General features: G+C 47.5%; 1 protein-coding gene across 1 annotated transcript in view; it reads left to right on the forward strand.

Annotated features, from left to right (window-relative positions):
- Nucleotides 1-20,517, forward strand: part of SRRM3 (serine/arginine repetitive matrix 3) — a 103,664-nt gene that overhangs the window by 42,672 nt on the left and 40,475 nt on the right. The window contains exon 3 of the mRNA XM_083715363.1: nt 5,979-6,254. Within this exon, the coding sequence (XP_083571489.1) occupies nt 6,031-6,254 (224 nt within the window). The 5' untranslated portion in view covers nt 5,979-6,030. The remainder of the gene's footprint in view (nt 1-5,978; nt 6,255-20,517) is intronic.

A 20,517-nucleotide genomic window follows, 5' to 3' on the forward strand; every position in this document is an offset into this window, starting at 1 on the left:
GAACCATGTGCCTTAAATGTGTGTTAAAGAGTGTGGATATGACCTTTAAGGATCTCAAATGAGTTGTGAACATCGTCCAAAAGGAAGCAGGCAGTCAAAATCTATTTTACGGCTGTGGGGGACAGACATTGAGCAACTTTAGCCTACAGCAAATGAAACATCTTAAGCTCCCTCGCTCCTCACCAACCAGTATGGTTGGCAATTTACCTGGGTTTATAGCAACAACAGGTGGAAGTGTAAACCAGTACATCTTCTAGGATCACTTGGAAGAGCCAGCGTGGAGTAATAGTTAGAATTTTGGGTTTTCAACCTGGGAGACCAGGGTTCGAATTCCCTCCTGGCCATGAAGCTCCCTGACTGACCTTGGGACAGCCACTGCCTCTCAATATAGACCAGTGTTTTCCAAACTTACAATAGCTGCAACCCCTTTTTGAGAGTCCAGTCTTTATGGTGTATCCCATTTCTTGCACAAAGGTGATGGGGGTAGTTTTAATAATACTATTTTATCTAAAATAAAGTAAAATTTGAAAAGGATATTGTGTACCTTTTGAAACCCTTTCATATATCCCCAGGTATGTTTCCCACACTTTGGGAAACACAGCACTAAGGTGAAATAAAAATGCATACATTCATGGAGATAATGTAGAGAATTTGCATTATATTAGAGGGAATTGCTTGTTAGAGAAGATTGCATACAAAAATGTACACATTAGGAGAAATTCACACTGAAGGGCTGATGAATTTTCATGAGATCTTGTGTTTTTGTTTTTAAATCACCAACTGATGTGGAGAACTGAATATTGCAAAAATAAATAAAAATGAGACGCCTAGAGGACCCAAAATTGTCCAATAGTGCCCCTCCTTCCCTGTCAAACATGAAAAGCAAACCAAACACAATGCTGCTTTTAAAATATCATTGTTGGGCACCAAAAATCAATGGGTGTCCATTACAAATGTGAGCTGCTGAATGAAGATCCAGTAAATGTGCAAACATTCAGAGAATACCCAGTGAACAGTCAAGGTCAACCTTTGCAGAGGAGAATGCAAGGGGACGGGGATATGTTACGACTTCTAGAAGAGGGCGTCTGTTTCCAGCACATTTTCAGGCTTGCCTGAGTGAGACGGCTGTTTTCATACAGACGCGGTGCTCCACCTCTCCTCCAGTAATTCCTGCACAATCATTCTTATCTCCTGCCGAATCCACCTCCATTAAGTGGCTGATTGCTTAATTATAAGCCTCTATTCTGCCCTCATTCCCTTCTGTTCCTCGCTAGCAGCCGGCAACCGTCTCTAGTCAATTCCACGGCCAACAGGGTTAGACAGCTGTATTTATATTTCTGCTTGGTGTTTGAGCGCTCCTTCAGAATTAGCTGAAAAGCACTCCCGGGCTGTGTTGTGCCACAAATGCCCACTGCCGGTAATATGCCATCGACGTGGGCGGAATTGCCAATGGAGGCACGAATCAATTCCTTGCAAGGGGAGTGAGGAATCTCATTCAGCCTGAGGACCGTATTCCAACTAGAAGGAGGTTGTTGTTGTTGTTTAGTTGTTTAGTCGTGTCCGACTCTTCGTGACCCCTTGGACCAGAGCATGCCAGGTACTCCTGTGTTCCACTGCCTCCCGCAGTTTGGTCAAACTCATGTTTGTAGCTTCGAGAACACTGTCCAACCATCTCGTCCTCGGTCGTCCCCTTCTCCTTGTGCCCTCCATCTTTCCCAACATCAGGGTCTTTTCCTGAAGTTCTTCTCTTCTCATGAGGTGGCCAAAGTATTGGAGCCTCAGCTTCACGATCTGTCCTTCCAGTGAGCACTCAGGGCTGATTTCCTTCAGAATGGAGAGGTTTGATCTTCTTGCAGTCCATGGGACTCTCAAGAGTCTCCTCCAGCACCATAATTCAAAAGCATCCATTCTTCGGCGATCAGTCTTCTTTATGGTTCAGGCTACTCCAAGTATCCCATAGAATTGAAGAGTTGGAAGGGACCCTGAGGAATGCAGGAATCCCAGCTACAGAAGCCCTGACAGATGGCCACCCATCCAACCTCTGGTTAAACACTCCTAACCCTCAGAAAGTTCTTCTTAATGGGCTGCCTCATTCATGGGCCAACTTTGCTGAGTCATGTCACAGGGTGGATCCTGGCGATGGAGGTTAATTGGGAGGAGGCAGCAGAGGAGAGCAGGACAGCTCAGTGTGTCTATGCTGTAATTTGCAACCAGCACCTGCCAGGTTGAAGCTTGCAGCTTCCTTATTAATATTTTTTAAAATTATTAACCCTGACAAAAGAACAGTGGCAAGAGAAATTGACGGACTATGCGGAATTGGCAAAATTGACATACAAACTGCGCGATAAGGACAACTGTGACTTCAAAGAATAATGGGAACCTTTTACAGAGTACTTAAAGAAACAACAAAATGAATTGGGCTCCTTGGCAGGTTTTGAATAAACAGACACAAATTTATTTGTTAATATAATAGACGGATAACTTAGAGATTTTTACATTTTTAGAACATGCAGAGAATAATATGTGTTAATAAATCAGAAAGAGAAACTGAGCGAAGTTGTAGGGGGGAGGGGGTATGTGGGGGAGATGGGAGGGGGAAAATACAATTGATGAAATAATTCGCTATGTGAAAATAGTCAATATTTTTTTTAAAAAAAATTATTAAAGGGACTCTCCCCCACCTGGAGATTCCAGCCCTCTCGCTGCCACCTGCAGGGGGCCAGGCAAACCTGTCTGCATTTGCCTTAGCAGAACAGTCCAGCTATAAAGGCTTCCTGGCTGGGGCTTAGAACTCTGCCTGCACAGTCTCTTTGCCCAGCTGCATTCACACAGCAGTTTATTCCATCTCCCCGGCGATTCCCTACCTGTTTATTTCTGCATTATTCTTCTTTGGCGATCCCTCGTAGCCGAGTAAGATTGTCTTCCATAAACACGGTTTTAACAATGAATCCGTAAGTGACTGTGGAGGCCAATTCTGGATCCACGCGTCCTTCCACAGTGGGGACATTAGTTCCCGGGCAGAAGTTGATTGAACTTTCACTCCACAGAAAAGCGACTTCCAGTAATATAGCAGAATATGGCACAAGTTTAGCGCTTGTTTCCACATCACTGCTTCCAGAAACAATCCGTTTGCAAGTAGCATGGAAATGAATGCTAAACCTGGGCTATATTCTGCTGCATATTCCCGGAACTGCCTTTTAAGTTGTGTGAAAACGCAAACATAATGCAGACACTAACAGGTACGGAAAGAGAATAAACCGCTCGTCGGAAAATAGGACCTTTCTTTACACTGAGTCAGACCAACTCGAGGACATCCAGTGAAGGTTGGAAGATTCAGGGGACAAATAAAAGAAAGGACTTCTTTGTGCAGCATATACAGTAGTTGAACTATGGAACTCACCCCTCCAGGAGACAATGAGGGCAACCAACTTGGATGCCTTTAAAAGAGGACTGGTCAAATTCATGGCGGAGAGGGCAGCTGATGGCTACTAGCTGTGATGGCTGAGCTCTGCCTCTACAGCCAGAGGCAGGAATGCTTCGGAATACCCATTGCTAGAAACTGCAGGAGGGGAGAATGTGCTCATGCTCGAATCCTGCTTGTGGGTTTCCCTTTGCAGCATCTGGCAGATTTAGGGCAGCATGGCCGGTTCCCCCACACCGGGCGTTGAACCGAGGGGGTGCTGCAGGGCCCCACAACTATGACGTAGTGCAGGGGTCAGCAAACATTTTCAGCAGGGGACTGGTCCACTGTCCCGCAGACCTTGTGGGGGGCCAGACTATATTTTGAAAAAATAAATAAATGATGCAAGAGCACCACGAGCTTACCTGTGTGTTGCAAGCGGCGGGGGCTGGCAGCAGAAACGGCAGGATGATGAGTGGCTTGCAAAAGGGCTCCGGAGAGGGGCTGCTTAAAATGGCGGATGCTTGAGCACTGCTGCTGCTGGCACCAACAAAGCCCAGCCCCCTTCCTCCTCTAGGCAGGGCAGGGAGAAGCCAGGAGGAGGGAGGGAGGAAGCGGCGGTGGCGGTGCCATGTGTGAGAGAGGGAAAGAACGTGAGATCCACGTGGCGATTCCCAGACCGTCCACGGGTCAGATCCAGAAGGCAATTGAACCTGATCTGGCCCACGGGCCTTAGATTGCTGACCCATGACATAGTGCATGCACAGAACGGAAGGTGCTGGATTTTGGCTCTGCTGAAATTTGGAAGGCCAAAGTCCACTCCTGCACTTGTCTGGCCCCTGTGAGAACAGGATGCTGGACTAGATGGGTCATTGGTCTGATCCAGCAGGGCTCTTCCTATGTTCCACGGAATCTCAGAATCGTCCACACTGATCAGGAGCGGCCCCCCAGGATGCCAGGCAGCCTTTTCTCCTAGCCTTACCTGGAGATGCCTTGCAAAGCAGATGCTCTATCCCTGAGCTAAGCCCTTCCTTCCTCTTGCCAAAGCCGACCCTGTCAAAAGCTACCAATCTTCAGGGAAGGGGGGGGGAGCTATGGAGCAATGTTCCAGATTAAAAATAGAACCGGGGTGGTGGTAGTTATATTCTCAGATCCTCTTTCCCTCGCAAGCCACACACTGTTTGGGTCACTCCTTTCCCGCCTAATTGGTGTTTTCATCGCGTTCAAAGCTGCCATTCCCTCTGGTGCATACGCTTATTTATTGGGCATTTCTCTTCTCCCGCTCTCTCTCTCTCTCTCTCTCTCTCCCACACCCCAGTGCTGCCGCCAATACTTTTGCACGCAGGAAGATGGAGCTGGCAAATTAGCATCTTGATTGTGCAAAAGCAGAAGAGGAGGGAAATGAGGCAACTTGTCTTTTGCAGAGTCCAGAGCGGTGTGTGTGTGTGTGTGTGTGTGTGTGTGTGTGTGTGTGCCATGCTTGAGGAAGATACAAGCAATTACGCTGCCCCTAATAAGAGGCTCATCAAACGCCAGGGCAAACTCCCCCTGGGGTATCCCAGCTGCTTGCACTTTCAAGCCAGGACTGGCATTAAATATTCTGATATCTGGACAGGAATCCTGATCAAGGTCTGGGAACTGGGGGGAGAAAACACACACACACCCCAGTCTAATTTTCCTCTGATTAGGAGCTGCTCCAATTGCTCAAGTCCTTTAATCAGCAGTGCCCTGGCTGGCCACTGCAGTGGGAGACCTGCTGCCAATCCAGCCACTACAGTCTGGCTGCAGAATAAGAGGCTGAACCAGTGGTGAAAGGATGGGGAACCTCAGACTAGCAGCCTCAGGGCCCAGTAGAACCTCAGTGGAGCCTCAGGTCTCAGTTGAGCCTCAGAGAACCCTCAGGATTTGGTGGAGCCTCAATGGAACTTCAGGCCTCAATGGAGCCTCAAGTTTCAGTGGAGCCTTGGTGGAGCTTTGGGTCTGAATGGAGCCCTCAGAGGACCGTCAGGCTTTGGTGGAGCCTCAATGGAACTTCAGGCCTCAATGGAGCCTTGGTGGATCTCAGGCTTCAATGTGGCTTCAGCAGAACCTCAGGCTCCTCAGTGGTGAAGTTGGGTTATTTTATGCTCCGGGCTGAATGGGCTTGTGAAAGGCAGAGATGAGGAACCTCAGGCCCAAGTGCCACATGTGGTCCTCTGGGCTTTTCTGCCTGGCCCTTGGGACTCCTCATATCACACACCCTTCTTCTCCAGATGTTTCCCTGTTTATTTATTCACATCACCTGTACCTCTCCTTTTAGTCAAAAAGGCTCTCAGTGCGGCTTATGAAAAGCAATCCTAAGGCACTCCCCTGCCCACTGGCTCACAATCTTAAAAAAAGGGACAGGTCACACAAGAAAAAAGGAGGAGGAGGGAGGAGGGGAAAGTGAGCCTCTTGAGAAACTTCACTGGTCCCTAGCATGCTGCTATCCCAGAGCCTCTGAGTAAGAGAGCACCTGGCCTTTCACTTAGCTCCTGCTGTGTTTTAGGATGCAGAAATAAACATGTTTTTTCTTTCTCCCTTTCCTCAATCTCAACAGGGTCTACAGAAGGCCCCACCCACCCACCCACCTAAATACACACCCGGCATTCATGGCTCTCTACAACAACGGTGCCAGGATGCCTTCTCCACAGGAGGCCTCCAACGGCTTCCCCCAGGCGGGGGCCTCGGGCACATGGCACAAGCCAGAGGACGAGGTGAGGCTGGTGGAGGCCGGTTTGGTGAAGAAGGCTCACCGGGAGATCCTGGACCATGAGAGGAAGCGGCGGGTGGAGCTGAAATGCATGGAGTTGCAGGAGATGATGGAGGAGCAAGGGTGAGCGCAGCATTCACTTACTATGCATTTACTGCTGCTACTACTACTACTACCACTACATTTATATCCCATCTTTCCTCCATGGAGCTCAAAGTGGCATGTATAGTTCTCCTCATTTTATCCTCCTAACAGCCCTGTGAGGTAGGCTAGGCTAAGAGTGAACGCCGGGCCCAAGGTCACCCAGTGAGCTTCATGGCTGAATGTGGATTTGAACCCTGGTCTCTACCAGGTCCTTGTCCAGCACTCTAACTATTATGTTACTGCTGGCTGCTATTATTATTATTATTATTATTATTATTATTATTATTATTATTATTCCAATTCTATTTATTGACTTAGTTTAGAACATTTGTAAACCTCTTAACATTTTGAAAACCTCTAATATAAAAGCAAACAATATCCTCAAAGCAAAAATACAACCCAAAACCGGTAAAACAGCAGCACAAAAGCATATCATTCTAATTATCGCCGTCAACACCCGTATTGTGAGATGTGCATCTGAACCCACACTTGCGCACATTCAATGCACAGCTCTGAGACAATTGGGATCGTTTTGCTAGGGTCAGGACGTGCCTCCGTTCTGAATATGGGCAACATAGGAGAGTATAAGACCACCAGCCTCTGCTTGTCCGTCTCCTTCTGGCTTACAGTTCCAGGGGAGGCCAAGTGGACACCAGGCCAGCTGGCAAGGACCAGACCTTGGAGAGCTCTCAGAAGGCTGTGCTTGCTGGGACTGGCTATTGCCCCAGTGACATGCTGAGGCCTTTTGAGGGCCGGCCGGCCTGAACCTCTTATTCACCCCACCTGCTCTGAGGAGTTGACTGCTCTTTTGCCCTGTTCTGTAATGGCTACTTTCTGCCATGCGGAGGTGATGAATTGGAGAGATGTCTTCTCAGTTCAAGGAGTTCTGATAGGCCAACAGCTTCTGGCCTGGATGGTGAGTTTGGTGCAGTGTGAGCGAGTTCAGGCCCCGGTAAACATTTTGGGGGGGCCTCTCAACAAGGGCCAACCAGTTAAAAATATTTACACAAGATAAAAATAAACGTGCAGTCTTACTTTTGTTAATAAGAAATATGATATTTGCACCTGTTGACAATATTGCAACCCAATGACTAATAACAATAATCTAAGCACCAGCATGATCGTGGCATAATACAGTGGTATTATGTGTATCACACAACCTACAAACGTGATTATGTATAACAAGTTGAGGCTGAGCTGTCATACTGTCAGTGTGCAAGAGCGAATATTCGTAGAGACTTGGAAATACTCAGAAATGTTCGGCTCACGGCACAAGTTCGCAAGCTGCTGCTCAGAGTTGTACATGTATTGAATAAGAAGTGCATATTTTGTTAAGAATTATAGATAGGCGACTCCCGACCTAAGCCGGGGTTACATTCTGGGCACCTGGGCACATCAGCGAAATGCACTTAAGTGGGGAGCTTCATCAGAGAGGGGAACTAGGGTGATTTAAGAGGCATTGGACAAACATTTTTATTTTATACCGCACTTTTGCCTCCAGATAATCAGAAAGGGCAGGCAACAGTGCAACCAAGCAATACAGCTTCCCGCCCAACAGCTGCTGAGTGAGATACTGCTGCAGCCGTAAAAACTCTGTGCGCCATTTTGGAACCCACAGGTTCTTTTTAAAAAAGCCTTTTAAACCTTTATTTCTGGACTTTGGGCTCACTGGCATCCTCTTAGGGCTCTGGGGAGTGTCTCATGAGCCACAAGGACTTTCCAGCTCTCTCCTACCATTTCCAGATTTGAATTGATTGATTGATTGATTGATTGATTGATTGATTGATTGATTTCCAGGCGATCCACGTATACATGACCACACGTAAGTGGCGAGATGCCTGTACAACATACTCAAGATAGTCGGGTCCTGAGTCCCCTTCCAGACCACCAGGTCCCAGTAATTTGTACCAGCTCCCCTCCCCTCTTGTCACCCCGAGTGGTAATATCTTCTGTCCCTCTGAGCCAGATGGAGGATTGTGTCCAGAGAACACAACATCCTCGGCTGTAGTCTGAAGTGGTAATGGTGCTTAAATTTTGCATGCTTAAATTAGTCCCCTCCCTATATATGTGTGTGTGTGTAATCATGGGAATAAGGTACGGTTTGATTGCTGGTAAAACATGCACGTCTGAGACAATATGGTCCCCCAAGGACTGGACCATCTGCCATTTTGATCACTCTCGAATCGCTCCCCGAATGCATTTGAAGTGCTTGCCAACCCACCATTCAACCTTGTATGGCTTACATTTACTGCAGGGTGCGATCCTATTTGATGGTGAATTTTGCCCCTGAGAGGGCGGCCAAGAAAGCGGGGTCATCAAAGGGTCAGAATGGATGATGGTCTGCTCCCTAGCGATGGAAACTCAAGTCCCCAGGTGGTTCTGTCTTGATTCTTTTAGTACTTCAAGGGATGGATGACTCATAGGGATTTCCGTGCTGGGGGGTTGGATAGCAGAAGGCGACAGCGATAGCGTGACGTAAGATCCTTCTTTCTGACAAAGAGAAGCAGCTGGTCCCAGCTCACCCAGCTGGTCTGTGACTCAGACTCTGACTGTAGCAGCGATCTCTGGTGGGCTGGTCTGGTCAGTTTCACTTCCTCCACAGTGACAGGATCGCTGAGGAAGAAGCTAGGAGTGGATAGATCTAGGTCTGTTTTGTGTGCCCTTAATCACGGGTCTGACCCATCCCATTATTTTTGCAGATAAAAAAAAAAGCATTTTTACTGTACGCATTTTAATAAATTCTTCTAAAATGCCTAAAATTCTGTATTATACACATTGCATTAAAGTATTGTCAAGTTGTGCCATCAAATCAACTAATATTCGGGAAGATTATCCTGTGGAGATTATTTTTTCTGAAAATAAATATTTCCCCCATTAAATTACACATTTTTACACTTGCCCTTGAATTTCCCCCTAAAATATGCATGTTTGTAAAATATGCTTGTTTGTGTGTTTTTAAAACAAATCTACCTTGCAAGATTTGGAGACTTCCATACAGAGCTGAGTCCTAATCTGCATGTAAATCCAGCTTGATTTGCTTTGAAATCAGAGCAAATAACTCTTTGCTACACCTTATGTGGAGGCCTTGGTTCCATTCCAGTCAAGTGAAATATGGCACACAAGAAATTTTCTGGGGACTTTTAATAAACCAAAGGCAAGCTTCCCGAAGAGAAACCCATCCGGTCAGGACCTCCTACGGAGTCAACCATTGTGCAAAAGTCCTTTCCTCTCTCCCTGGTGGTTTATTTTTAAGTATAACTGGAAATCCAGCAATAAAATAACAGGACCATATAGGCTAAAGCATTTGGTCCCAGATAAATGCCAGCTTTCCTTTCCCTTTCGCACCCGACTCCTTGCCATAAAATTGTGTCCTCGTGTTTAGTGGGAAAGCCACTACCCTGTTAGGCACTGTGACTTGCTAGACTAGAAGGGCCAGTTGGGAGGTTTCCTAAAATACGTATTTTATTTTCTGTGTGCACCTTATGTATTTATTTGAAGAATTTTTGGCCTGCTCTTTCATGGACACTCCCAAATACCTGGGACGATTGTCCCACACACCCAATAGCACTGAACACCTTGAAGGACGTACCATGGCAGGGGCCTCCTTGGCACAAAAGGAAGCTCTAAACAATCCTAATCCTGCACCGTCCCTCCCTTCCCGTAATGATTAATCCAGCCCCAGACAGAGCCCCATAAGAAACAGGCCTCTCCCCCCCTACTGAGAGCTCTGTGAAAATGAAAAACAAGCAGCCAGCCTTTGAATGGGAGAGCCTGCTGGATAAGACAAATATTTGCAGTGGAGCATTATTCATGGCATGGTCTTGGCGGCGGGCTGGGAGTCAGAGGGATTGGGCCATGCTGGAGGCGGCAGATGGCCCCCTTGCTTCTCATTAGCTGTTTGTTTATTTTGCAGAGGGAGGCTTTTGGGTTTTTTGAGGGCGGGAAGGAAACAACCCTGAATCGGAAACAAAGAAAGGAATTACTTCGTTTGTGGCTCTTGGTGGGGCCTAGGGACCCTCCCGGTGGACACGCCACAAAATTGTTATACAAAATTTTGGGGTTGGCTTTTATAGCCCTCCCCCCCCCCCATTCAGTGTCCCCCTTAAAACTGCAGCAGCTGGAAGGACTGTTGTTTCAAAAATATACGCAGAAAGATTGATTTGGTTACCTGTGGCAACACGGCAAATTCTGAAATGGTAGTTCCCAGCGCCACACACGCTGCCTGACCCCCACAATCAGTGGGGCTGCGAGTGTCACATGCCACCCCAATCTCTGAGTGGCGAGAGACTCCAGAGGTTTCAGGCATCTGCCCAGGTTCAGTTTCCTCGGAACGAAGGTCAGCGGAGACGGTGGTGTCTTTAGGATACATGGTTTTATTTATTTTAGATATACAACCTGAGCATTGGATGGAGGGGCTCACAGTATTAACACCCCAACCTTCCTGCTTCTCCATTGGTCACAGCTTTCGATCCAGCACAGAGCAAACAGGTTTCTGTGTATCCAGCTTCCCACCTTGCTTCTATGCCTTGATTAGGGTAATCTGGTTGTGGTAAGATTCGAATGCAGGTCTTCCGGGCTCATAACTCATATTGCGCACCGCACCAGTTACTAAAAGCCCAGGCCTCCTTGACACCCCCAGACTCTCCGCTGCTCAGGGACTGACAGTACGTCTGTTCCTTTGTATCTGCCTTCCTTTGAATTTTACTTTCCGCTGTTGAATTTTGATGTATATTTCAAAAGGCAATGATTTAACGAGTCTGTTGGTTCCTGCTTTCTCTCTCTGCCACTCGCCTTGCCGGCTCCCTTTCATCTGACAACCGTCCTGAAGCATCTCGAAGCCACAGACTGTTTTCATGTCGTGGGACTTCAGAGAGATGGGAAAGGGGGGTGGGCGCCAGAAAGCTGGCGGACCAGCACAAAAAGCCTTTACTCATTCAAGCCGTGTGCCGTGGCAAATGCGTCTCTCTCCCTGCCACTTTGTCACCGTAATTGCCAGCCCGGATGAGAGCAGACAAATGCATTGAGGCTAGAACTGTCGACAGCTGCTAACCATGAGAACTAAATGGAGCTGCCATATTTAATGGCAGTCTATCTGAGAATTTCAGGTGCTGGAGAGGGGGGCGAACAGGGAAAGGCCCATATACCTGAAGGAGCATCTCCACCCCCATCATTCATCCCAGACACTGAGGTCCAGCTCCGAGGGCCTTTTGGCAGTTCCCTCACTGCAAGAAGTGAGGCTCCAGGGAGAGGACAGGGAAGGATTGGTCCTTCTAAATATTGTTGCAGGATGAGCACTTTTAGTTGATAATGTTGCTATCTCTTTTTTATGTATTTTAAATTTTGTGCGTTGTATGCTTTTAAAACTGTAAGCCTCTTTGAGACATTTTACGTAGCAATAATAAATACAACAAATTATCATTATTAAATTAGGGGGAAATGGAAAAAAACCATATTGGGCAAAATAAAAGCCAAATGTGTGTGTATTAGCAGAAATTAATCTTAAAGGCTGATGAGGACTTTTTTAAAAAAAAGAATAAATAAATAAATAAACAAACTGATCTGGAAAATTAGCAAACTGAAGTGAAAAGGGAGAAATTGAAATTAACCTGTTGGTCCACCTATATCCTACCAGTGTTGAAATAAAATCCACCTGCTAGTCTAGTCAACTCCTGTACATAGAACAGGAATTGGGGGGTGGGGGTGGGATCTGGGACTTCCAATTCCCTGTGCAAACCAATAGCAGAAATACAGGAGAGTCGGTTTGAAAACATCAGCACCAGATCTGACCAGATGTGCAAGATGACACAGACTTCATCCTCCCCCCCCCCCCGATTACCGTATTTTTCACTATATAGGACACACTTTTTCCTCTTCAAAAATGAAGGGGGAAATGTGTGTGTGTCCTGTGGAGTGAAGACACCATAGCCCCGCGGCCCTCTCCCGGCTGGAGAGGTAACGTGCGGCTATGGCAGGAGCCTCTATAGCCGTGTGTCACCTCTCCAGCCGGGAGAGCGTGCGCGGGGCTAAAGCAGCCATAGCCCTGCGATCCTCTCCCAGCTGGAGAAGTGACGCGTGACTATAGCAGCAGCCTCTCCGCTGCACCTTTCCGCTGCTCCCTGACCTGCTCTTTGGGGCTGGTGGTGGGCTTCCCCCCGCCAGCCCCAAAGAGCAGGTCGAAAGGAACCTGAAGCCTGGAGAGTGAGAGGGGTCAGTGCGCACTGACCCCTCTTGCTCTCCAGGCTTCCAAGGTAGCCGCCTGAACGCACCTTAAACGGCACCTTGTTTTAGAGCGGGAAAACAAGAGGGGGAAAATTCTCCCACTCTCTGCGCAGCGCTTCCTGCCGCTTCACTGAAGGGGTGCTGGGCAGAGAGCGGAAGAATTTTTTCCCCTTGTTCTCCCCCCTCTAAAACAAGGTGCGTCCTATTGTCCGGTGCGTCCTATGGTGCGAAAAATACGGTAATTCCACCTCTGTTGTGGCTCAGAGTGTGTGTGCTTTTGGAGACAGGGAAAATGATGCAACTCTGTGCTCAGGTAACACGTGAGCCCCAGATCTGAGTCCGTTCCAGCCTGGTTTTGGAACAGGGCGATGTGTGCCGGGAGACAGGCAAGGGGGAACGCTAATCGGCTGATTTCCCTGGATCCTTCCATCCCTTTGGATGCAGCAGAAACCAGCTTAGTGGCTTCTGGAAGAGGCTTGGGCAAGTTGATAGGGAAGGCTATCAGTGGCTACAAGCCAGGATAGCTGGGTCCTCCCTCCATCATCAGAGGCAGGATGCTGGGGATCATGTCCAAGGGAGAGTTGTTATGTTCATATTCCACCTGCAGGCTTCCTATAGGTATCTTGTGGGTCAATGCTGGAATTGGTGGCCTTTGGCTCTTCTCATTCCTCCGCATCCACCCGCCCTGTGGAACCCCCTCCCACCAGATGTCAAAGAGAACAACAACTACCAGACTTTTAGAAGACATCTGAAGGCAGCCCTCTTTAGGGAAGCTTTTAATGTTTAGCGGACCACTGTATTTTAATACTTTATTGGAAGCCGCCCAGAGTGCCAGGGGTATAAATAATAAACTATTATTATTATTATTATTATTATTATTATTATTATTATTATTATTAAGGCTGGGAATGTCCCCTGCCTGAAACCCTAGGGAGACGCTGCCAGTCTGTGTAGACAATACTGAGTGAGACAGGCCCACGGTCTGACTGTATAAGGCAATGTCTTATGTTCCTGTGCTCCAGGTGTTTACATTTTAGGAAGGGCTGTAGCATCTGCTTTGCGGACAGAAGGTCTTCAGTTCAGTCCCTGGCATCTCCAGGTAGGACTGGGGATTTCTCCTACCTGAAACCATAAAACAGAATCATAGAATCATGGAATTGTAGAGTTGGAAGGGACCCCGAGGGTCATCTAGTCCAACCTGCTGCAATGCAGGAATCTCAGCTAAAGCCTCCATGACAGATGGCCATCCAACCTCTGCTTTACAGGAAGGCGGGTCCACCAGCTCATGAGGGAATGCATTCTACTGTCAATCAGCTGTCAGAAAGCACTTCTTGACGTTTACTCAAAAACTCCTTTCTTGTAACTACAAGCCAGTGGTTTGAGTCCTATGTTCCAGAAAACAAGCTCGCTCCATCTTCCTTGTGACAGCCTTTAGATATTTGAAGATGTTTATCATATCATAAAGTAAAGGTAAAGGATCCCTGACCATTAGGTCCAGTCATGGCCGACTCTGGGGTTTTGGCGCTCATCTCGCTTCATTGGCCAAGGGAGCTAGCATACAGCTTTCGGGTCATGCCGCCAGCATGACTAAGCCGCTTCTGGCGAACCAGAGCAGCGCACGGAAACGGCGTTTACCTTCCCCGCCGGAGCGGTACCTATTTATCTACTTGCACTTTGACGTGCTTTCGAACTGCGAGGTTGGCAGGAGCAGGGACTGAGCAACGGGAGCTCACCCCTTCGCGGGGATTCAAACCGCCAACCTTCTGATTGGCAAGTCCTAGGCTCTGTGGTTTAACCCACAGCGCCACCCATGTCCCTATCATATCATACCTGTCAGTACAATCTTGAGTTGGGTAGGCTGCAATGGTCCGAAATGGCTTCCTCTGTTTCTTTGCATCACACATTGGAAATTTACGCAGAAACCAAGAGCTGGGCTTTGTGCGTTGCAATGATGCAGTGCTCCTCCCAAGAAAGGGGTGGGGGTGGGGAAACTACCCATTGTAACAGCAAACGAGGCAAAATAGGTAGCGGTGTTTGTGTGTCGGGGGAAGGAGCTGGCTGTCTCTTCCGCACTACCTGAGCTCCGACACTCAAGGTGAACTGCTCAATTATTGAATGGCGGAGCACGTCTGGAGACCATGAAATATTCAAGAGCCCTCGGATGCCAAGCTGAGCCCACACAGGGCTTTCGCCTGAGAGGAGAATGAATGGGAGCTGCCCCTTTTCAGATCATTTTGTTCCTCCGCTCCAACAAGCAGGAGGAAAAGTGGGGCATCCTTTGGGTCCAAGGCAGAACGTATGAAGGCTGAATCAGGCCAAAGGGGGCTCATCTAGTCTAGCATCCTGTTCTGGCAGTGGCCAACCAGATGCCCGTGGGAAACCCACAAGCAGGACTTGAGTGCAATGGTGCTCTTCACACCTGCGATTCCCAGCAATTGGTATTCAGAAGCATCACTGCCTTCAACTGCAAAGCCAGAGTATCGCTCCTGTGAACAGAAAGAGGCCAGACATGCACTGGAGACAGATGAAGAGAAGGGTGCCTCTGAGCATGCGTAAAGAGGACCTTACATATGAAAATTGTAAAACACCAGACGTTAAATAAATTTCCTGATACTGCAAGTGAAAATCCAAAAGCATAGGCAAATAAGGATGTCTTTGCCTGGTGCCTGAAAGCTGGCAATATTGGTACCAAGCAAGCCTTCTAGGGGAGAAGTATTCTGCAGCTGAGGGGTCACCACTAGAAAAGGCCCTGATTGCCTGCCACCTTTGGAAGAGGCACACAGAGAAAAAGCCTCTAATGATGATCTGAGACCCTGGGTCTGTTCATGTGGGGATGTGAGGTCACTCAGCTGGATCAATATTTGAACTAGGCGGCTTACTTCCTCCTTCTTCCTCCTCTTTGTAAAGATCTTTTATATAATTTGATAACATGCTGCGTGTAAGATCTGGTCTGAATAGAGACATTGGCTTCTTATCTCATTACACATGATAAAGCTATTTTTGGCCATCTCACCCCTTGCTTTTTCCTGTAAGACCAATTGCAATCGTTAAGTCGTCAACAGGTTTACCACACCTATCAGCCAATCACCCAATCCCACCACCCTTCTGAGTAAAACCCCTCTCACTATATATAAGGGTCTGGTGGCTTCTCTTTCAGTGTATCTGAAGAAGTGTGCATGCACACGAAAGCTCATACCAAGAACAAACTTAGTTGGTCTCTAAGGTGCTACTGGAAGGATTTTTTTAAATTTTGTTTCGACTACTGCAGATGAACACGGCTACCTACCAGAGTACAAAACAGAGAGAAAACTAAAAGATGAAAAGGCAAACCCTAAAATGGGAACACAAAGGACAATTACATATGGGTTAAGTGACAAAGTTCAAGTCATGAAAGTTAAAAGCAGGAATAAAAGTTATCTTCACATGAAGAATGAATATTTGTCTCATTTGATTGTCAAGTGTAGTTCCAGATTTGCCAGGCGTGTGATGAAGGTTGCCTTGAATGGTGCTTTTTCTGTATATGTCACAAAGGATATAAAAAATGTCTGGAGCTTCCAGTCAGGTGGTGGTGGTGGTGATGATGATGATGATTAACCCTCCCTTCACATTGAGGTCCCAGGGTGTGTTACAACATTAAACCACAGCATTTAAAATAATTGGCAATCATAAAAACAAGGTGGGTCCTAAAATTATACACTTCAGGTGTCAAAAGCCAGTGTCAAGGGTGAAATGAGGCATAATTTTCTCCATTGCAGGTATGTTACAGAGTGAGTGGAACCAAGCATCCAGTGTAAGATTTGGGGCTGTTTTCCACTGAGTTGCAATTACTAATTAAGCTGCCAAGATTATATATAAAGCCAATTCTTTCAGCAAATGCATCTGCATTTGCATCATCAAATATATCCAGCAACATTCATTTTGGGCAGCAAACTAGGGGGCTTTTGGATTTGGAGCTGAGCCTGTTAAGTGAATCCAGACATGAGCTGCCACATCTGAGCTCTCGGGAGCAACACGACAGGTTTTTTCCCTGGGCACATTCTAGAAGGCAAAGGTGTGGATTCTGAAACGTCGTGAAATTTCAGAGGTGTGCAAAAATTGCACTTCCGTACTAACACCACCCTTCTGCCTCCAGCTCTGCTCACCTCCCAGCCTGATATGCCCACATACCCTACTGAGTGTAGCTGAGTCACCACGATATCTTCCCAACGGGATGCTTTGCATCCCTTGAAGGCAGATGAAGGAGAATTATTGATGGCCTCATTACCCAAGCTTCTGCCTGCATGGGGGGAACCCCAGGGTGCTGCCAAGGGGCGAGAAATGAGAAGGAATGCTCAGCATCACGTAGGATCAGGCTCTAAGCATCACCCAAAGGTACATTTACTTGTGGGTGGGCGCAAGTGGGTGGGTGATCCTGTTATTGCAGCTTCTTGTGGGCCCTGGGTCTGCAGCCTAACACAGTGAAGCGCATTCACTTTCCAGCTTCAGTAGGGAAACAGCAGCCCTGCTCTTGAACGAAATAACAGGAATCTATTGCAGCAGCCATCCTCTTTACCAACACGTCCCTGGGAGTAAGCTCCAAATTACTCAGTGGGGATTACTGGGGAGTAGACGTCCCTAAACGTGGGTGGTGCTGTGGTCTGAACCACAGAGCCTAGGGCTTGCCGATCAGAAGGTCGGCAGTTCGAATCCCAGTGATGGGGTGAGCTCCCGTTGCTCAGTCCCTGCTCCTGCCAACCTAGCAGATTGAAAGCAGGTCAAAGTGCAAGTAGATAAATAGGTACCGCTCCAGTGGGAAGGTAAACGGCGTTTCCATGCGCTGCTCTGGTTCACCAGAAGCGGCTTAGTCATGCTGGCCACATGACCTGGAAGCTGTATGCCGGCTCCCTCAGCCAATAAAGCGAGATGAGCGCCGCAACCCCAGAGTTGGTCATAACTGGACCTAATGGTCTCTGCCTAGAAAGCACAGGGCAAAGTAAGTGTGGGTGAGCCCGGAGACACACCACTCGTCCATCTAGCTCTGTATTGTCTACACTGACTGGCAGAAGCTTTCCCCTGCCTTACCTAAATACCTATAAATAATAATAAAATCAGTGCTTTTTTCCTGGAAATAAAAGGTGCCGGTGCTTAACACGCAAGGGAAGGCTCTGAGACACCTGCCAGAGCATCTTGCCTCCCTCCCTAAGCTGGGCAGAAGCTTCCCGGGCTCAGGGAAGGAGGCACAAGGCAAGAATAAAACGATAATGCTGTTAATGCTAATGAGAATAATACCTGGCAATTGAACCTGGGACCTTCTGCATGCAAAGCAGTGGCTGTTTCATTGACCTCCCCTAATAGAGAGCCTGGCCTGCAATATAGACAGGATTGTGGTGCTGGGCTTATGCAAGGCTGCTCAGTGCAGCAATGGGCATGGCCAGAATCCTGTTTCTTTTTGAGGGGGGTTGGCCAAGCTCCTGCCGAACTGCTGGGCGCTTTCACTGCTCCAAGAGCACAAAGGAAACAAAGGGAAGCCCCCCCCCCCCCGCCATCTCCTCTTCTCCCCGCCTCTCCAGGATGTTTCACCCGATGCTATAAATCATTGAGCTATCGACCCACTGACTCTTGAGGCCTGGCAGCCAGAGAGAGAGGGGGGGCCTCTGGTTGCGAGCAGAGAGCAGCGTCCAGCTCCTTTGGCTGGCCCGTAACTCAGAGTTAATGGGCCATGAAAGCTGTGGAAGCCAGGCTGAATCACCCAATAAATACTCGGCCGGGCCTCTTAAGTCAATTGGGAAGGAAAAACAAAGGGGCCCTTTTTCGCCGAGGCCAAACGTCAGAGATAAAAAGCAGCACCTGGGCAGGGAGACCTGTTTGCCCTGGCTATATTTCCCCCTCCTCCTCCTCCTCTCTCTTTCTGTCTCAGGCCAATTGCCCACTCACTCCAGCATCCTCTTCTCAGAGCACAAGAACCCTCCATCCTCCTGTAGTTTCCAGGAAACATTGCTGCCTCCAACCACAAAGGCAGAGCAGAGCTGTCATGGCTAGGTAAAGGCAAAGGTAAAGGGACCCCTGACCATTAGGTCCAGTCGTGACCAACTCTGGGGTTGCGGCGCTCATCTCGCTTTATTGGCCGAGGGAGCTGGCGTACAGCTTCCGGGTCATGTGGCCAGCATGACTAAGCCACTTCTGGCGAACCAGAGCAGCGCACGGAAACGCCGTTTACCTTCCCGCCGGAGCGGTACCTATTTATCTACTTGCACTCTGACGTGCTTTCGAACTGCTAGGTTGGCAAGAGCAGGGACTGAGCAACGGGAGCTCACCCCGTCGTGGGGATTCAAACCACCGACCTTCTGATCGGCAAGTCCTAGGCTCTGTGGTTTAACACACAGCGCCACCTGCGTCCCTTTCTGTCACAGCTAGTCGCCATCAATAGCCTTCTGTTCCATGACTTTGTCCAGTCCTCCTGTAAAGCCATCCAAGTTGGTGGTCATCGCTGCCTCCAGTGGGAGAGAGTTCCATAGTTTAACTATGCACCGTGCGAATGAGTACAAAACCCTCCCTGGATGCTAGGTGCCTGATCAGATTTGCCTCCCCACCCCACCCCCACCGAAATGCCTGGATTGTTTTGGGTGTTTTTAATTGCATGAGAGCCTTAGCATGAATCTTCCTAAGGAGATGAAAGATGTTTGAGACCATCTGGGCTTCTGCAGCACGGTTGATCTTTCCAAAAGGTTTGTCTGTGATGCGTTCTCTGTGGGGCTGCCCTGGAAGGTGACTTGGTCCAAAATGCTGTGACCAGAGCTCAGCAAATGCCCGTTTTTAAACAGTTATCACCAACATCATCGTTATATTGATTCCCCCCTCCGACTGGCTTTCAGCACAGATAAAATACAAAAGCTAATCACCGAATCATAATAAAATTCAAATAGTGTTAAAAACACCAAAATCTACTGAAATACAGATGATAAAAACAGCAGAGCATTATAAAATCCCTTTAAAAAAAATAAAACAACAACCAGTTCCCAAAGGTGTGTCAGAATAAAAGAGTCTTTGTCCGTCAGCAGGACAGTTGCCAGTTTGTTTCCAAGCCCAATTCAAGGACCTCACATTAGTGTCTAAAGCCCCAAAAGGCTCCCAAATATCTGAAATACCTTCTCCTTCCCTACAGACACTTTTAGGTGCCCTCTTGGTAGTTCCACTGCCCTCAGAAGTTTGGGAATGGCAGCTGGACAAGGGCCTTCTCTGTGGAGGCCCCTGAAGTTGTGGAAATCTCTCCCGACTACCGTGCATCTGGCATATTCATTGCATGGCTTTCACCCTAAGCTGAAGATGCATCTCTTTACCCAGCCTTTGGCCACCTGAGAGAAAGATTTTAGGACCCACCCCGTTTTTTTGGATGGTAAATTGTTTTAATTGAGTTTAACGTTCTATTTTTATAATATTCTTTTTTTTAAAAAAAATCATTTTCTCATTTTGCAAATATTTTAACAAAAAGAAAAGAATATTTACACAATCCATCTACAATGCCACATCCTCCTCGACCCCCTCCCCACCTTTCTGTGATTACCGTACTTATTTTATATCTTTTACCAATGCATATTGAATTCAAACTTATTTACTAATTTTCCTTTTGTATCCCCTTTAAGTTATTCTTACTGCACCTTTTTATGTGAATCCTGCTAATGTTCTAAGTTGTTGACATCTTCAAATAGTCCATACATTTCCCCCATTCTATATTCTTGGTTTCTTATTCTCCAGGTAAGTTTTGCCATTTCAGCAGTCCATAAATTTTAGTTGCCAATCTTCCTTCATTGGACTTGTTTCTTCTTTCCATCTCTGGCTGTAAATCATTTGGGCAGCCATAGCAGAGTACATAAATAGTCCCCCCCCCCCCCCCCGTTCTTTGGGTACCTCTCCACCAATTCTACCTAAAAGAAAAGCTTCTGATGTTTTTTTTTAAGTTATCTTTAGCATTTTCCCCAACTCATTATAGATCATTTCCCAGAAAGATTTAGCTACCTTACATGACTCTATTTTTATAATGTTCTGG

The sequence above is a fragment of the Podarcis gaigeae genome (genome assembly GCF_964106915.1).
Source record: "Podarcis gaigeae genome assembly, chromosome: 15".
In the NCBI taxonomy this organism is placed as follows: domain Eukaryota; kingdom Metazoa; phylum Chordata; class Lepidosauria; order Squamata; family Lacertidae; genus Podarcis; species Podarcis gaigeae.